At 41.1% G+C, this 18,838-nt stretch overlaps 1 protein-coding gene across 2 annotated transcripts in view; it reads left to right on the top strand.

Annotated features, from left to right (window-relative positions):
* SLIT2 (slit guidance ligand 2) overlaps positions 1 to 18,838 on the top strand; it is a 180,909-nt gene that overhangs the window by 112,767 nt on the left and 49,304 nt on the right. The window contains exons 7-16 of one of the 2 annotated variants that reach the window (XM_081332746.1): positions 2,830 to 2,901; positions 3,804 to 3,967; positions 5,313 to 5,451; positions 8,765 to 8,836; positions 10,157 to 10,228; positions 12,307 to 12,378; positions 13,544 to 13,687; positions 13,818 to 13,981; positions 14,709 to 14,732; positions 17,769 to 17,919. In XM_081332746.1, the coding sequence (XP_081188872.1) occupies positions 2,830 to 2,901; positions 3,804 to 3,967; positions 5,313 to 5,451; positions 8,765 to 8,836; positions 10,157 to 10,228; positions 12,307 to 12,378; positions 13,544 to 13,687; positions 13,818 to 13,981; positions 14,709 to 14,732; positions 17,769 to 17,919 (1,074 nt within the window). The remainder of the gene's footprint in view (positions 1 to 2,829; positions 2,902 to 3,803; positions 3,968 to 5,312; positions 5,452 to 8,764; positions 8,837 to 10,156; positions 10,229 to 12,306; positions 12,379 to 13,543; positions 13,688 to 13,817; positions 13,982 to 14,708; positions 14,733 to 17,768; positions 17,920 to 18,838) is intronic. The other variant, XM_081332747.1, reaches the window with a different exon arrangement.

Raw genomic sequence — 18,838 nt, 5'->3', positions numbered from 1 at the left:
CTTGAAGACCTTTCGCTTCTCATCCAAGAACTGAGGAAGCTTCTTGGATGAGAAGTGAAACGCCTTCAAGGAAAAACAAAGAAAATCCAAATTGCCTTTTTGGGGGGGAAAAATACTTTTGGCTTTTTTTTGTGCTGAAAAAAAAAGCAGAAGATTTGGAAAGTGTTTGAAAAGAATACAGAATGTATGGAAAATATTGAAGCACAATTATTTTTTTTATTTTGATTTTTTTTCAATTTGGGTTTTCCTCTTCCCCACCGCCACCTCTCCTTTGGAACTTAGTAATAGTGAATAAGTAGAAGGGATTGGGAGGAACCGGGACTGGAGTTGAACATTATCCATTGGATAATACAAAATAGTTTTGGCGGTTGAAAGTTTTAATTCTGAACGTCCTGTAGACCTGTTACCATACCTGTTACGGGAGCCGTCGTCTCTACTTGCCGTTAATTTTAGTAAGGTTAATGAATCACTGGTGCCAAAATGTTGTTCCTAAATGTTCTTTCCATTTGGACTGTACAATGCAAGCGGCCCAAGATAGAATAAACCAAAGAATTATATACGCGGTGGCTCAGTGGGTTAAGACGCTGAGCTTGTCGATCAGAAGGTCGGCAGTTTGGCGGGTCGAATCCCGAGTGCAGCATAGCAGAGTGAGCGCCTGTTACTCGTCCCAGCTTCTGCCAACCTAGCAGTTCGAAAGCACGTAAAAATGCAAGTAGAAAAATAGGGACCGCTACGGTGGGAAGGTAACAGCGTTCCGTGCGCCTATGGCGTCTAGTCATGCCGGCCACATGACCACGGAGACGTCCTCGGACAAGCGCTGGCTCTTCGGCTTTGAAACGGAGATGAGCACCGGCCCCTAGAGTCGGAAACGACTAGCACGCACGTGCGGGGGAACCTTTACCTTTACCTTTATATATGTTTTGAAAAGACACATTTTATTATTTAGAGAGTTTATATTATTAGAGTACTAGATGACCTCCAAGGTCCCTTCCGACTCTGCTCTGCTGTATTCTGTAAAGGTAAAGGTAAAGGTTCCCCCGCACATGTGTGATAGTCGTTTCCGACTCGAGGGGCCGGTGCTCATCTCCGTTTCATAGCCGAAGAGCCAGCGCTTGTCCGAGGACATCTCCGTGGTCATGTGGCCGGCATGACTAGACGCCAAAGGCGCACGGAACGCTGTTACCTTCCCACCGTAGTGGTCCCTATTTTTCTACTTGCATTTTTACGTGCTTTCGAACTGCTAGGTGGGCAGAAGCTGGGACGAGTAACAGGCGCTCACTCTGCTACGCGGCACTCGGGATTTGACCCGCCAAACTGCCGACCTTCCGATCGACAAGCTCAGCGTCCTAACCCACTGAGCCACCGCGTCCCTTGTGTATTCTGTACTCCTATGCAATTCAGTGTAAGTCTTTGGAAGAACTGAAACAACGTAAAATTTTCTTTTATGGGACAAATTTGGTTCTTTCAGCTTTCATTTGGAACACATTCCCCAATAATTCTTCATTTTTTCTCTTATGAAAAAATTCCATAAGAGTTTTCCACCTTTTCCACACCATTGTTCTTCCACCTGTCTCTCAAAATCACAGCATCGTTGCATTTTTGAGGTGTGATGTTTGATTCTTATAATGAAAGAGACAACGTGAAAGGCTATGGAGGTTCTCCGTCCTCCAGGTCCTGGTTGTCCCAACGGTGCTTTTTCAAGAGGCAACTGGAGTTTCTTGTTTTTCTTAAGAGAAGACCTTTCGCTTCTCATCCCAGAAGCTTCTTCGGCTCTCATCGCTTCAGAGCCGAAGAAGCTTCTTGGATGAGAAGCGAAACGACTTCAAAGAAAAACAAGAAAGTCCAGTTGCCTCTTGAGAAAGCACCTTTGGGATTTATTTAGTGATAACACTGCATAAGTAATTAATATTTGGCAATGAGAAGTGAGGACTTGATCTTTGCAAAGGTTATCTCATTTGGAATATGACTCTCCTGCCTCGTTCTCCGTTGGGTGTGCATTAAAAAAAAGCTCAAGAAATGTTTCCAGTTATGAACACAAGTCTCATAACTTGTGTCTGTTTCTACAAAAGTGATCTAAATGTGGACGGTTTTACTATGAGGAACTTCTTAGCTGCATCAGGAAAACTGTTACAGTGGTGATTAGTATTTACAAGTAACATACTTCATAAGTAAGTTATAAAAAGTCATTCTTTTTATGCTTCACTTAGCTTATGTATTGATCAATAATGGACCAGTAATTCATAATCAGAATCACTCCTCTATCCTGATTTAGATTTTTAACATAATTGGGTATTCTTACATCTCTTTGTTGATCTTGTTAGCATCTTAGAAGAACAGAGTTGGAAGGGACCTTTGAGGTCATCTAGTCGCCCCCTGCTCAAGCAGGAGACCCTATACCAGGGGTAGGCAACCTCGGCTCTTTTATGACTCATGGACTTCAACTCCCAGAATTCCTGAGCCAGCATGGCTGGCTCAGGAATTCTGGGAGTTGAAGTCCATGAGTCATAAAAGAGCCGAGGTTGCCTACCCCTGCCCTATACCACTCCAGACAAACGGCTGTTCAATCTCTTCTTCCAAGTCCTCCCACTGGTCAATTGTCCTCACGGTCAGGAAATTCCTCCTTAGTTCTAAGTTGCTTCTCTCCTTGGTTAGTTTCCATCCATTTTTTCTTGTCTTGCCTTCTGGTGCTTTGGGCACAGTATTCTGCTTTTGTTCATTATTTTCTTTCTTTCTCAGTGATGGAGCGTAATATTGTTCATAGATATAAGAGTAACTGGAGACCTTTGTACCTAAATAAATAAACAAACACCCATTGTTGATATTTTGCAGCACTCTCAACAATAACAACATCACACGACTGTCGGTGGCAAGTTTCAACCATATGCCCAAACTCAGAACCTTGTAAGTAATTATGGTTTCCTACTAGGAAGGTGTCAAAGTCTGAATCCTTTAGAGAAGTCCGTTTTCCTTTTTAGAAGGACCGGCTTTAAGTTTTGGGACATTTTAAATCTACTCCCATTGGGGAGGGAACTTAAGATGAGCCACCTTCAAGAAAAATGTATAATTTTAGGAACTTTGAAGGGAAATAATGTGTTATTAAATGGAAAAATCTCACTCTTGTATGTTCAGAGCTAACATGACATTCAAACCAATGAAAATATTCTTTCTTTTTGTATTGATAATATCCAGAAGAATCTAGGATAGACTGATATTTAAAGTAGTACAAATATATTTGATAGAATTAGTGGTATCCTGTGGAATTAAATAAGTCATTTTTCATTTAATTTCACAACTCCATCTGTGACTAGCTGTCAGGTATGATAAATGAGAACTATTTGAACATTTATTTATTTTTAACATTAAGCCTCAGTGCTTAGTTAAATTTAAATACTTTTTCCAGATTCTTCCTAATATAAAAAATACAACGTGTTTTAATTGAGTCTCGTCGGCATTTGCCCTCCACTCCTCCAGCTGAGATCCACATGTGAAATATGCCTAAATATATTTGAATAAATTCTAATCAGTGTTAACTTAATGCAGTAGAAGCTCCAGAAGCCTGGATTTCAATATTAGACAACAACCTTTGAAATAATCAGTTCCTTTCGGGCTGACAGCAGGAATGAAACAAGGCTTCCCAAACGAGGAGGGCAGGAAAGGTGTCCTATTTTAGCCTCCAATTTGAGTTTGGCATTGCAGGCATAAATAAAAGTGTTCTATGTAGGACTTGTCCTCTTTCGTTCACTTTTTCCGTCTCGCCAGTGACTTTTGGAAATGTGTGGGTTGCTCTCTTGTTTTTTTTTCAGCCGCCTTCACTCGAACAGCCTGCAGTGTGATTGCCACTTGGCTTGGTTATCTGACTGGCTACGTCAACGACCCCGAGTTGGCCTTTACACTCAGTGTATGGCCCCGTTACACTTGCGAGGACATAACATAGCTGAGGTGCAGAAACGAGAATTCACCTGCAGCGGTAAGATCAGCCGTGTGCTTCCACCATCCTTTTGATAGATGCCAGACGGGATGGAAAAAGCAGCATTTGCAGCCTTAGTTTCACCGATAGTCCACGGAAGTCCAGCAAAAATCCACTTTTCCAGGATCATGAGTGTTTCAGTGAAGCCATTTCACTTCAGAAAACTGACTTAGAAGATGGAGTTAGGAATCAAGAGTCTTAATTTCACCCTCTTTTTGGTTCTAGAAATGCAGTCAGCTAGAAAAGTTGGAGAAGAGGGATAGGAACCCATATTCTGGACCGTATTTATGCCTCTCAGTCCTTAGATTAATCCTTTTCTGCCTGATGGAAGTTGCCTCTGCTCCTAGGTCTACAATAACCTATGCTAGAAGGAGAGATGCTGCCTATTTAATTGGTTTTTCATGGTAACAGCTCAGCGCAAGAGGCAAAATTCTACGTCCCCATCCAAAATTATTAACTTACTTTTGCACAAGAAATAAATAAAAAGTCTGAAGGGGAACCATAAACAAGCAGACACGTTACTCATTTTACCATCGGTGGGGGTCTTTTGTTTGCTTGTCATGAAAGAATAATTAAATGACAAGCGATATATTGCTAACATTTGTCTCCTTTTCTCTGTTCATAACCTCCAGATGAGGAAGAAGGCAAGTTCACTTTAAATAATTTAAAAAATCAATTGTATCATCAATTAATTGTCAGTAGCTCTTAATGCACCCCAGTTGCCCAGAGCTTGTGTATAAAACTGTAACCTGGACTGTTCTCTTTTATTCCACCCGAAATGTTTTTGTTGGGTATGCTTGATGAGCAGCTCAGCAGATAATGTCTAAATGCATGCAAAGGAAAGAGTGCAAGCTTGCAGATCTTTCCCAAACTGGATTCCTTCCAGATGTCTTGACCCATTCCCAGACCAAACTTGTTACAGTAATGGTTGGGGTCAGTAGGGTAATAGAACACACATGTATTTGCTTCTTTCTTGCTGGTGGGATGCTGTTATTCTGACCTTTCTGGTGTTTTGTTGAACTGTTAGTGCAAGAGAATGCACAGCACTTGTTGAAAAATGCTATTTGCTTTTCTAACCATTCAAAATTAAATAGAATCACCTATAAATAATATATTACTCAAGACATTGGTGTACATCCTTTGAAACCTGAGTATCCTTGACTTTGGTTTTAACTCATCTACTAGGTGGAAGTATCTCAGGTGAGTTCTTGTGGGCATTTTAGGTTAAGAAGATTGGGGAGGCTGAAGAACTATCCTGCTGGGATCCACCTGTGAGGGATTAGTTGCACTTTTCTTGAATAGCCACCTTGCAGCTCTAGAAGTGGCCGTTTGTTGCTGTTTTCAGGTCACCAGTCTTTTATGGCTCCCTCCTGTAGTGTGTTGCACTGCCCCGCTGCCTGTACCTGTAGTAACAACATTGTGGATTGCCGAGGGAAAGGCCTTGCTGAAATCCCCACCAATCTTCCAGAAACCATTACAGAAATGTAGGTAACAAGCTTTTTCTCCTGTCTTTCTAACATTTGTCATCCAAGGGTCCTGTAACCACGAGGTGGACCACAGAGTAAGACGGTATAACTTCCTAACAACTTAACCTCCTGTGAATGAACCAGTGTGGGTTTGACACAGCTTAGTATTTGTGTCTGGATGATTGTATCACTTGAATTGCTAAGCACATTGATTTGTGCTTTAGATTGTAAGCCGCCCTGAGTCTTCAGAGAAGGGCGGGATATAAATGGGATTTTAAAAAAAATTGGTTGGGATTGGTTGCTAAAAGTCACCTTATAAGGGAGATGGGGCAGAATCCCACTCTAATGTGTAATATATTTTTTTAATTTTTATTTTAATTCCATTTATATCCCGCCCTTCTCCGAAGACTCAGGGCGGCTTACAAGATATCCATGCATGCACCAAAAACATATGCACTGGGAAGAGGTTTCCACATACAGATTTATTATCTCTGTTAGTTTCAACAGAGCCAGAAGCTTGAATGACAAGCAAAAACTGTCATATCCATAAAGAGAGGTGAATTCCTTTTAGGTTCCTCCCAACACAACTTTGTGTGTCTCTGTGTGGGGGCACTATTTGTCCCTGCAACAAATACACTAAGTAGCAATTCCAGATTGACATCATTGGTGAAATTTTGACCCCAGGAGGACAATATATTGATTGTTAGATATTGGCAGCTCAGGATTGATGACTTTAACCTTATCGGTGGGATTTCTGATGAAAATAATGCCTGTTTTGTTGAACAATTAATTCATTAATTATATTAGACGTAGAGGGGTACCCAAGTGACTTTGACATATAACATGCTGAAGAAATGTTTGCTTATCTGTGGAGCATAGAAGATGACCACTTCATTATTTTTGCGGTTAATTCCATACTGAAAAAAACATGATTGTGTTACTCGGTTACTTTTATCATACAGAAAATATTAATGTTTAGAGACGCATAAGGCAGGTCACTGCTACAATCAACCCAATTTCTTTGAGGGTCAGTCCACTGTACCTCAAGAGACCCCCCTGATTATTTTAACGTAAGAGGCTTTTCAGAAAGTGTGGTGACTACACTATGGATGGTAATAGTATATCAAGAAAGTATTCTGGTATTATACAACACCATTGTTTATAATTGTTACTTTGGTTTACAGATTATTTATTTTTGGCAGTCCACTTTCTGTCCTTCGTTAACAGCTGTTTCTGCATTGTTGTGAAATGAAAGTTAAGATTAGCTTCTTCCTATAAATGTATCACTGCCGCTGAGATTGAGTGGTGGCTTTTGTGTTTCCAAGGGGCTTCTCTGATAGCCAAGGTTGAAATTCAAACATTCGGTTTTGAAATGATTTGTTAAGAGGGCAAGATGTTCTGCTTCATGTACAGCTAATTTTGAATATTGGACAGGCTGTTTTGAATGTTGGGGGCAAATGCTTAAAACAGCTGGTTTCACACTAGGAACAGCTGTTTGCACGTGAAAGTGAGCTGTCCGTGGATTTGGGGCGCTCTGGGTTCAAAACATCTTGCCTGTTGCTGTGTCTTCTTTTTGCTTCAACTCACTCAGCCAAGGAAAGTCCACCGGATCTTGGCAAAACTGCTTCTGTTGTGGAACGGATCTCCCAGTTAGGAAGGCTTTCCAACTCTTATAGGCAAGCCTAGACCTACGAAAACAATGGGGACTGGAACTTAGAATAGAATAGAGCTGGAAGGGACCTTGGAGGTCTTCTAGTCCAGCCCCCTGCTGAAGCAGAACCTATACCATCTCAGACAGGTGAATGTCCAGTCTCTTCTTAAAAAAATTTCTTCTTAAAAATTTCTGGGGGTAAGCTGTTCCACTGGTTCTTCTGCCAGTAAGCAGTGCAGTCATTAAGTGGATCAAAAGACGGCAACTGTCATAAGTACGAGTCGATTGCCAAGTGTCTGAATTTTGATCCCGTGCCCGTGGGGGATGCTGCAAAGGGCATAACTGTGAGAAATGGTCATAAGTCTCATTTTTCAGTGCCATTGTAACTTTGAACGGTCACTAAACAAAGTGTTGTAAGCCAGGGACTGCTTGTGGCCTGAAACTGTCTTCCTGTCGCTTAAATAAAGGATATGGCCTTGTTTTAATCAATAAATAATAAAGCTGATTTGGGGTCCTGTAAGGTCGGCAATTTGGCGGGTCGAATCCCGAGTGCCGCGTAACAGAGTGAGCGCCTGTTACGCGTCCCAGCTTCTGCCAACCTAGCAGTTCGAAAGCACGTAAAAATGCAAGTAGAAAAATAGGGACCGCTACGGTGGGAAGGTAACAGCGTTCCGTGCGCCTTTGGCGTCTAGTCATGCCGGCCACATGACCGCGGAGACGTCCTCGGACAAGCGCTGGCTCTTTGGCTTTGAAACGGAGATGAGCACCGGCCCCTAGAGTCGGAAACGACTAGCACGCATGTGCGGGGGAACCTTTACCTTTACCTTTTTAAGTGTATATTGCTTTTACTGATAGAATAGAGGGCACTTGTGCCAAGTTCATTCCCTGATGTTTGATAAAATAGTTGATTTGGGTAGTCCAAATTAGTGAAGTTGTCAGGCAATGCCTGTATGTCAAGGGTCTTCAAACTTGGCCCTTTGATGACTTGTGGACTGAGGCTGAGGAATTCTGGGAGTTGAAGTCCACAAGTCATCAAAGGGCCACATTTGAAGACCCTGCTCTACATCAAATTGCAGCTCCTGAGTACATGAGTCAAATACGAGAATCCTGAGTAGGACTTCAAAAGCTTTTCTTTTTTTAAAAAAAACAACGTCCTCAACCTGGAAGCTCAAAATAGGATGGTGGCAATATTCGTTGGCAATTAATGTGCACAAAGCACACTTCTTTCTAGGCAAGAAAATATCTGCATGGAAAAGGAATCTCTGCATTTTCAAAACTTTTTTTTTTTTAGTTCTCATTGACTATTACTGACTAATTTTACATGGAGGGGTGGGGGGGCGTGAATCCTATGGTAACAGAGCTGTTTATTTATTTATCTAATATATTTCCTTGTGTTTCCTTTTGAGATGAAACATAACATATTTTAGCATGCCACATATGCAAAATGATTATAGTACGTATTGGGGATTACCCACTAATCTCTATGTCAAATTCACATTAATATATTTTTGGCATTTGAAATTAAAAACAACCGCAACCTCTTTATTCTCATGGTATAACTTACCCATGTTTTTACCCTGTGTTTTTTCTCGTGGATGTGGGCGTCAGTTATCACCTCTTACTCTCTCCTGTGACGAGTTTCAGAATTTTTAGAGTGTTGTTTTCTTCACTTTCTGTTAGACGATTGGAACAAAATTCAATCAAGGCCATTCCAGCAGGAGCTTTCTCGCCCTATAAAAAGCTGAGACGAATGTAAGTGAGAAACACTTTTGAATTTATATAAGAAGATTGGGATTTATGCTAAGTCCTTCCTTCCTTCCTTCCTTCCTTCCTTCCTTCCTTCCTTCCTTCCTTCCTTCCTTCCTTCCTTCCTTCCTTCCTTCCTGCCTCCCTCTTTCTTTCTTTCTTTCTTTCTTTCTTTCTTTCTTTCTTTCTTTCTTTCTTTCTTTCTTTCTTTATTTCTTTCCTTCCCTCCCTCCCTCCCTCCCTCCCTCCCCCTCTCCTTCACTTTTCTTTCTTTCTTTCTTTCTTTCTTTCTTTCTTTCTTTCTTTCTTCCTTCCTTCCTTCCTTCCTTCCTTCCTTCCTTCCTTTCCTTCCCTCCCCTTTTCCATATTTCTTTCTTTCTTTCTTTCTTTCTTTCTTTCTTTCTTTCTTTCTTTCTTTCTTTCTTCCTTCCTTCCTTCCTTCCTTCCTTCCTTCCTTCCTTCCTTCCTTCCCTCCCCTTTTCCATATTTCTTTCTTTCTTCCTTCCTTCCTTCCTTCCTTCCTTCCTTCCTTCCTTCCTTCCTTCCCTCCCCTTTTCCATATTTCTTTCTTTCTTTCTTTCTTTCTTTCTTTCTTTCTTTCTTTCTTTCTTTCTTTTTCTTTCTTTCTTTTTCTTTCTTTCTTTCTTTCCTTCCCTCCCTCCCTCCCCCTCTCCTTCACTTTTCTTTCTTTCTTTCTTTCTTTCTTTCTTTCTTTCTTTCTTTCTTTCTTTCTTTCTGTCTGTCTGTCTGTCTGTCTGTCTTTCTTTCTTTCTTTCTTTCTTTCTTTCTTTCTTTCTTTCTTTCTTTCTTTCTTTCCTTCCCTCCCTCCCTCCCTCCCTCCCTCCCTCCCTCATTAATGCCTTGCATTATTATTATGGTTTAAATAATTTTTTTCTTGATAGCACCGGGTACATAATGATATTTTTAATAATATAAGAAGAAAGTTAGTTTCCGCAGCTAAGTCTTTACAACAGGGGTCTTCAAACGTGGCCCTTTTATGACTTGTGGACTTCAACTCCCAGAATTCCTCATGTGCCTGGCTGAGGAATTCTGGGAGTTGAAGTCCACAAGTCATAAAAGGGCCGAGTTTGAAGACCCCTGCTTTACAATATTGAAATAAATTGCTGTTTATCTTTCCCATTTGTGGTGGAATTAATGAAGCTGCTTGACATCCAAGAGCACTGTTCCTCCATCTTGGCTACATTATGATGTGTGGACTTCGATTCCCAGAATTCCTGAGCCAGCAAGATACCTTAAAGTTGCCAGGGTTGAGAAACTGTCCTAAAGGGTGGGCTTGTGTTAATACGATCCCTTTTCTCCTTTTAGCGATCTGAGCAATAATCAAATCTCAGAGGTCGCCCCAGATGCCTTCCAGGGCCTCCGCTCACTTAATTCCCTGTAAGTATCTCGGCCGCCAACCCCGAGGGCGGCCTTTACCTCACGTTCAGGTGGGAGAAACGCTTTGGATGCAACTGGAGACTTTCGTTGGCCCAGACATCAATGAAGCCCACTCGCTGGCCTAAATTCTCACATAAGGAAACTTCTGCTTTCGTTTATTTTCTTTTATTTGGCACTACTTGCTAAATAAAGTGGGCAGGTTATTATCAAACATCATGTGCCCACTGATGGAGTGACCAAAGGGATGCTAGGAAGGTCGCAAGTGTAAAAAATGGTCATAAGTCACTTTTTCCAAAGCCGTTGTAACTTTGAACGGTCAATAAATGAACTGTTAAATAAGTCGAGGTACTATCTAAAGACATATGGCTCCAATATTTTTTTCTACAGATGTTTTTAAAATAGCCATAGTCAGTTTTGTAATCTTCGGGGTCTGCGGTGTTCTTTAACATGCAGAAATGCTATTTTCCCTCTTATATGCAACTCTTATCCTAAATTGCCTGCATTATTTTTAATGCAAATCAGCTGCCTTCACTCTTTGGCACATACATTCTCCTGAAGCCGGTTTTTAAAGCGCAAGTCCCCGATGTAAGTTCCTTCAAAAACTGTTTGTAAGGCCACTTGCACTCAATTTTCAGTGGCGGATTTGTTTTCCAGACAGTCGGTGTGTGCACAGACAAATGATTATAGATTTTAGGGTAGGCTGGTAAATACAGCTCTGGGAAAAAAGGACGTGCAAATTCATTCCCTTTGGATTTGCTTTTCTTTTTCTTTTTTGATGTCTAACTACTTCTTCGGTTGTTTTCCTAAGTAAAAATGGGCACATTCTATGTTTTTTTTCTATATTCTGAATCCCACGGCAAGTGAAGGGTAGTTGAAGAAGCCATTTATCAAACTCCATTGTACTCACCAGAGAGCTAGACAGGAAATAAAATTGCTGCGTTGTAGTTCAGCTAGCTGGTGCCCCAAATTGTATGCATCTCAACTTCCATCACAGTTACACTTCCATATGTGGCTTTCCTAAGCTCAATTAGACCTGAAATGTTTAGGGAGTTTTCAAGCTAATGAAAATTCTAGCTGTTATTTCATGTCTGAAACCCAGAGAGGTTGGTTCACACAAACATTTGTTCCATGACCAAATGAAACTCTAAAGCTGTTAGCCGTTCCTTCAGACCCAGAGTGACAGTGGTGTAATTTGCACAGGAACTCTGCAGGAAGCTTACACAAAGTGTTGTCCCTGAGGGGATGTGCAGTTGATGGGATGCCACTGGCGTCTAGTCAGGCACAAGTCGGGCCATCCTGATTTAGGTGGCCTTATTTTAGCTGGGCATCAAAGCTGGCTGGGCAGTTTTGGCCCAGTCACCAGGAGACTGAAAGCCAGTTGGGTGACATTGGGCCAGTCAGTTTCTCTCAGCCTAATTCCCGTCACAAGGTGATTATTGTGGGGAAAATAAGAGGGGTATTAGGTACGTTTGCTGTCTTGATGTAGGAGATGACCAGGCTCAGCCTGAGGGAGAAGGGGTCAAACACATCATAAGTCACGAGTCCCTTCGTGTCCACAATAGATCTAAGTCCAGCACCACCTTGAATGCCTTTCTGATCTCCCGCTCATTTCCCTTGACTGTTAGTTGGCCAGATTCTTCGTAGAGTGCTTAAGCTTCCAATAAATTTTTACATTCCTTTGAACTGTCTGAATGTCCTGATTTTCCCAGCACTTGGCCCTTGAGTTACTTACAAAAATATTAAAGGTGGGATAAAAAAAAATCTAAAAAAACCCAACAACAACGCCAACCAATTTTCTTCCTGCAAAGCACAGCCCTCAGAACAGTTCAGTGCTGATAATGTGATTTAGATCAGAACACATCTGTGAAAATAATTAAGATACTTTAAGAAGAACCAACGAAATCAAAGCCAACTCCTCAGTAAGAGCCTGATTGTGGAAGATTGGCAGATAAACCCATGTTATTCAGAAGTATTTTCATGGTTCAGCATGAGAACTTTGTTCTACTTTTGCTGAGGGAAGATGGTGGTCGAAAATTTCTAGGTGAATTAATTAACCGTTTTTGTTGTTGTTGTTGTAGGGTTCTCTATGGAAACAAAATTACCGAACTTCCCAAGGGCCTCTTTGAAGGGCTTTTCGCTCTGCAGTTGCTGTGAGTATTTCTTTTACAAAACCCACTTTTATTTGTCTTCATTGAGAGGGGAGTTTGAGGTAGAAGTGGGTTGAACTAGCAAGACTGCTTTGAGGGGAGAAAGCTGCATCTTTTGAAGGTGATGAGGTTTTTCTGACCCTTTTTATGCTCTCGTCTCCCACTCCTACTCTTCAGCAAGACAAAATCTTTTTTCCCCTTCAATAGATTTTCTGCAGGCCTTTTTGTTTGGTTTTTAAGCACTCGGAACACATGGTTTAAGAATACTGATTTAAGGAAACATTTTCATTTGTTTTATCCTGTTTTCTTGGCACTGTTTGTCTGTCTTTGTCTGTCTGTCTGTCTGTCTGTCTGTCTGTCTCTATCTATCTATCTATCTATCTATCTATCTATCTATCTATCTATCATCTCTTCTTCAAGAAAGGTTGCTTATTTATAATTATTTTTAAGGACTCAATCTGTATTAACATTGCATTTTTAAATCATAGTTACAGATGAAGGGAGACAGTGGGGAAGAGGCAACTATGATTGGATAGATAAAATTTTTGTTTGTTTGAAGGATGTGTGAGAGAGAATATGTACTCCCAGGAATGCGATTTTCCACTTTTTATACAAAACCTGTAAAATTGCAGTGGACTCTTTTTTTATTTAAATGTGATGCCATTTAATCCATACAATGCTTAATTTACCTGAATCTCCAAAATATAGTTTATGAAGCTAGGTTGTTTCAATTATCTATGGGTAAAATTGAGTGTACAGTTTCACAAACAAAGCCCATGGTTTACTGAAATGGTTCTTCTAATGATAAACTGTTTTTTAACATGTCATCCAAAGTCTCTTCCACACCTCCATATATTCGCTTTCTAGTAAGCAGAGAATATAATTTACATGAGCCCTTGATAATGAAGTGCCATGCTTAGGAGTTAGAATATGTTGAATAGCAAAGTCATTTTTGTATTACACAAAATTCTAGAAAATTGCTTCCGAGGTCGGTAAAAGGAGTACCCAGATTGATGGGGGGGCATAGACTGTCTCTGTAAACCGCTTAAAGAGGCCTGTAAAACACTGTGAAGCGGTATATAAGTCTTAAGCCCTATTGCTATACCAGTGAAGCTTAGGAAAGCCTAATTAAATGCCTAATACATTGCCTTTCTCTTTGGTTTTACAGATTATTAAATGCAAACAAGATTAATTGCCTGCGCGTGGACGCCTTCCAAGACTTACATAATTTGAACCTACTTTCTTTGTACGACAACAAGCTTCAGACCATTGCAAAGGGCACCTTTTCCCCTCTCCGAGCAATTCAGACCCTGTACGTATGAGCATTTTGCTTGGGACTTTTCATTTCAGTCCCCAAGTACAGCAGGAAACTTTGGCAAAGGTGGAAAACCAAACGCAACATTTTTTTTACAAAAATGTCCTTTTCTTTCTGTTTGTCCAAGGCATTTGGCTCAGAACCCATTTATCTGTGACTGTCATCTGAAGTGGCTGGCAGATTATCTCCATGTAAACCCCATTGAGACCAGCGGTGCCCGCTGCGCCAGCCCCCGCCGTTTGGCGAACAAAAGGATTGGGCAGATCAAAAGCAAGAAGTTTCGTTGTTCAGGTAATTTCTTTCGCTCGCCTGCTACTTTTTCTTCTCTTCCAAAGAAAACTTGCTACAGCCTCTCTAAAGAGAGAAATGAAAATTGGAGACATCCTTAACAGAAACTCTGTCTGGTTCTTAGCTGAATTACTTAGCCATCAAAGGAAGTCTGGACTGGATCGAGAATATCCATGTAGTTAGCCCACATCGCAACCTTTGCTAAACACAAAAATATATATACAGAAATTGATTATATAATGCTTTTTAAGTTTGTACTAAATCAGACCTTTGGGCTATATTCATCATAGCAAATTTTTTTTTCAATCAAGAAAGCGTGGAATATTAGCAAAATCTTTGAAAAAACAAAAACAAACCAGCAATAGAAAATTTAAATAGATGACCTTCATATTACAGGGGGAAGCTTATATCATGATAAATTGTGATGTTTGCTTTTTCTAATCTTATTCTATTTCCTACTTCCTTTCTTTAAAAATCTTAACTTGTAGCATCTGGTGTCCAGCTAATTAATTGTTTTTTTTATGGCAAATACAAGAATAACGCAACTAACCTTGATGCGAATAAGTTTATATCCAGGCATACTGTGTAATCAATGGATGTAAATATACATTTTTCTCCCCCTGGTAGTCACTTTAGCCTATCTGTCATCCTTACTTAGTCTAATAAAGTCTTTGCTTGCTGACATTCAGGTTCCTATTTTCTCTCTCTCTCTCTCTCCCTCTCTACGTAGCTAAAGAACAGTATTTCATTCCAGGTAGGTTTGTTTGGCTGTTGCTGTGCAATTAGCTGCACACCGAGTTTGCGCTCAGTCACACAAAGCAAGTTTGTCTTAACTTCTAACCTAGAGATGCATGCATTTTAACCCTTTAGAGCAGCGGTAGCTGTCTCGTTTTGTTTTCAGAATTCGTGAGCTTTGCATGCAGCTCTTGATATCCAACTCATAAATGCTGGTAGTTTCTTGAAAGGGAACTTGCTAGGATACTTTGTCTTGCGGTATTCTGCTCACATCAACATCGTTTTTCTTTAAATGTAGCTGCTTTAAAATGAAAGGTTCCTGCTATGATGAAAGAGCTGAGAAAACCCAAAGAATCCTCTTCTGCTTTGCTTTTTATGCCCGGAACTCAAGTTTTCAGCTCTCTGCTCTATTCTTCTAATGACCTTTGTTCCCTTGTGCTTGTGAAATCACAGAATGCCAAGCCAACATTTGTGGGTTTTGTATTGTTTTTTTGCACAAGGATCCACAGACTATCCATGAGTGCCCTTGCTCTGATGAAAGTAGAAATAATTAAAACATCACCGCTATGGATTGCAATTTTCATTCTCCTTGAACACGCCACACTGAGGGCAATGGCTGGTCCTCTTTGACTTACGCTTCCATTTTAACGATTTATTTATTTTGTGCGGCTGATAAACCACTCCAGTAGTTTCTTAACGGTTGGAGGGAAGAACCATAGGATTGCTGACGTACATTGCAGGATCCTGATAGGTGAAAAATAATTGATTGGTGGGAGGGTTAAAAGGTATAATGAATCTTTTGACTCAAATGCAAACGCATGACCAGCCAGCAAAAATTAAATACAATTATTTGATATAATAGCCTCTCTCTTTGTTAGGGATAAAGTCTGCCCTGCTGCTTTCTTTGAAGAAAGTCCATTGGATGCTTTGCTGGAGTGAGATGCTTTTACCAAAAGAAAATGGCCTCTCCTGGTTATTGTAGATGCTCCTTATAAAAAAAAAGCAGAAGAGTGATATGAATCAATAAAAGAGAATATTTGCAGCTCAGGGTTGAAATAAGGGGTCTTTGGTTCTCTCTGAGCTTGCCTGTTTTCTTGCAGACGTTTCATTACCTTAACTACAGAGCATCAATGACCCCTCAGTGACATGAAATCATATCAAACACTTGGACTAACAGGAAATGAATACTTTGCTGACTAATATCTATGGCAGGGTTTCTCAACCTTAGCAACATTAGGTTGCCTGGACTTCCAGAGTTCTCCTGACAGCTGTGCTGTTTTAATCTTGCAAAAGTCGCCCAGGGCCACCTTGTAATAAGAGAGACGGGCAGCCTAAAAATTTAAAAAATACATTTATAAAAAAAAAACTTTAAAAACTGGGAGAATCCAACTTGTGAACGAGCATTTACTTAGTACAGACCAGTTTGTTATTTCGAACTTCAGAATGTCAAGCCATTTTGGGGTTGGGAGTTTAGCCAGCTGTTTGCTACGGCCTAGCTCTTTTCCTTCTGTTTCCTCCAAATACACCCAGAAATACATCCATGGCCAGCCGAATAGCCTGCGAACATAGGTGACTGGAGTGCCACGGGGTTCCACTTTACCTGTGTCCGTTTCCCATTAATTCTGCGATGGCCATTGGGGACGTTCCTTTGGCAAACCACATCCCTTACTTGGAATGAATGTGAAGTCACATTCGGTGGCCTTGCTCAGTGTTTTGCTGTCCTCTCTGCTTCAAACAAATTCAGCCCTCTCTCTCTCTTTTGGGGTAAGCCAGACAAACCAAAGAAACGTACGTTAAAAGTACGTGCTAAAACACAAACCCAACTCCTGGATTTGGAAGCGCCAAATTTGAAGCCAACTTGTTCCTCAAACCCTGGGTGAGATCAAGCATATCAGCTCTCTCTGTCTTCTGGAAGGGTTTTCTTTCGCTCCGTTTCCATGGGGGATCACTCTGCCTTTCTTTCCTCCTGGTCTGTGTTTCCTTCCTCTTTCAGGCGTTCACCACGGGGGCTGTAAGTAAGGAAGGGAATGTGGATTGTGCCACCTGCTCCTCAGATCAGACGCGCTTCCCCCCCCTTGAGTCTCAGGCTCCTCACCTTTTATCCAAGAAGAGTCCACAACCCATTTCTGCCTCCTTTGTGTTTCCCTCCTGCCACCAACCAGCCCTCCAATCTTTTCTAGATGTTTGTTTGACGTGTACGTGTCTCTGTAACTGACAACGAACGGTGGACAGATTTCTTCCTGCACGCTTTCAGATTCCGTGATGTGACTGTCACGCAGTGGATATTCTCTCAAAAGAATGCCAAGGCACCCTCTGAAGTTTCTCCTTGCAACACTGTCCTCTTCCTCTTCCTCTTCTCCCCCCATTGTTTCCTCTCCTTGTCCTAGTGGATGAAGTTTGTGATTAAGTGGGCGAGATTTTCTGTTGTGCTTGATCTAACCATGTGGTTGTGAGGTATGCGTAAAACATGGTTCTGTCAAGCACCATGGAACGTCACGCAGCTTTCTACAGCATGACAAGCTGCTGAGGCTCAAATCTAAATAAATAAATAAAATAAAATAAAACCAAACGAAGAAGCAGGACAGGGCTGTAAATTGCATTGTTGAGAGATGATACAAAAAGGCCGGCTTCAGTAAAATGGGAGTCTAACGGGGGTGGCGATGCAACGGGTGCAAAGATCTGCTTAAGTCCAAAACTGGGGTAAAACATATTGAACCAAAATGGACATTGTTCTCTGTTTTTTCCCCACCATAAAATGGAATAGATTGGCCAACAGCTTAATCAGCAGAAACTACGGCTGTGTAAAGCTCAAGTAAATGTTAACCCACGCGGGATTTCCCCTCCAGCAAATTTCAAGCTTTCTAAAATTTAACCCACACTTAAGCCTTATTCTTCTTCATTATCACAAAACCTGCCCCCCCCAACTACCCTTTTTGTCTCGGTTGCAGATCTGCGTATTTCCTCCTCCTTCTCCTCCTCTTCTTTTTCTACCAAATGTTGGAAAACTGCCTTCACAGACTGAGCCCTTGTATTCTATGTTTCTTTTCTCCCACAGGCACAGAAGATTACCGATCCAAACTGAGCGGCAATTGCTTTGCGGACTTAGCTTGCCCTGAAAAATGCCGTTGCGAAGGCACCATGGTGGATTGTTCCAGTCAGAAGCTCAGCAGGATTCCCGAGCATCTCCCTCAGTACACAGCAGAATTGTAAGTCCTGTCTTGCATCGATAGGCAGAGGAATATACAAGTGGTCTTTTGTCAGAGCATGCACAGTCTTATCGCACTGAGATAACCCAGGAGTAAACACAGTAAACAGTGGTCTATATTAAATGGTGATTTATCTTACACTATCTACAACAGGGATCTTCAAACTTGGCCCTTTTATGACTTGTGGACTTCAACTCCCAGAATTCTGAGAGTTGAAGTCCACAAGTCATAAAAGGGCCAAGTTTGAAGACCCCTGATCTACAATATCATATACCAGGAACAATATGCATACACGTGTTAATACAGCAGTCTCCAACACACAGCAGTTACAGCAGAAATACAGAAGAGAGAGAGAGCACACATCTGCAAAGCCTTCCCTTTTATACAAAGCTCTTAAAGGGACACAGACACTGCTGAGTCCTTCCCACCATTATATCATACACCTCACATTACATCAGCTGGTTAGCTTCTAAATCATTACCTTGACATCCTTGACCTACGATCACAGCTGAGCCCAGAATTTATGATGCTAAGTGAGAAATTAGTTAAATGAGCTTGGCCCCATTTTACGACCTTCCTGCAGTTGTTAAATTAGTAACATGGCTGTTAAGTGATTGTCGTTTCCCCATTGACTTTGGTTGTCATATGAACCGGTGGTCAAGCATCTGAATGTAAATCCCATGACCGTGGGGATGTTGCAATGGTTATGTGTGAAAAATGGTCATAAGTCATAACTTCAGACAGTCACTAAATGAACTGTTGTAGGTCAAGGACTATCCGATTGATATTGCTGCTTATTCAGGTCCTTCGGGAAAGGGAAGATGTATTAACTCTGCTTTGGTCTGAAGCTGCCATTAGCAGCTTTCCTTTTTTTTATTAAAAAGTTTTACAGTACATTTTAACTTTAACAATCCCCCCT

This window comes from Vipera berus (genome assembly GCF_964194415.1).
Source record: "Vipera berus genome assembly, chromosome: 7".
Taxonomy (NCBI): domain Eukaryota; kingdom Metazoa; phylum Chordata; class Lepidosauria; order Squamata; family Viperidae; genus Vipera; species Vipera berus.
Note: the sequence above shows the minus strand (reverse complement) of the source record. Positions and strands in the feature narration are given on the sequence as shown.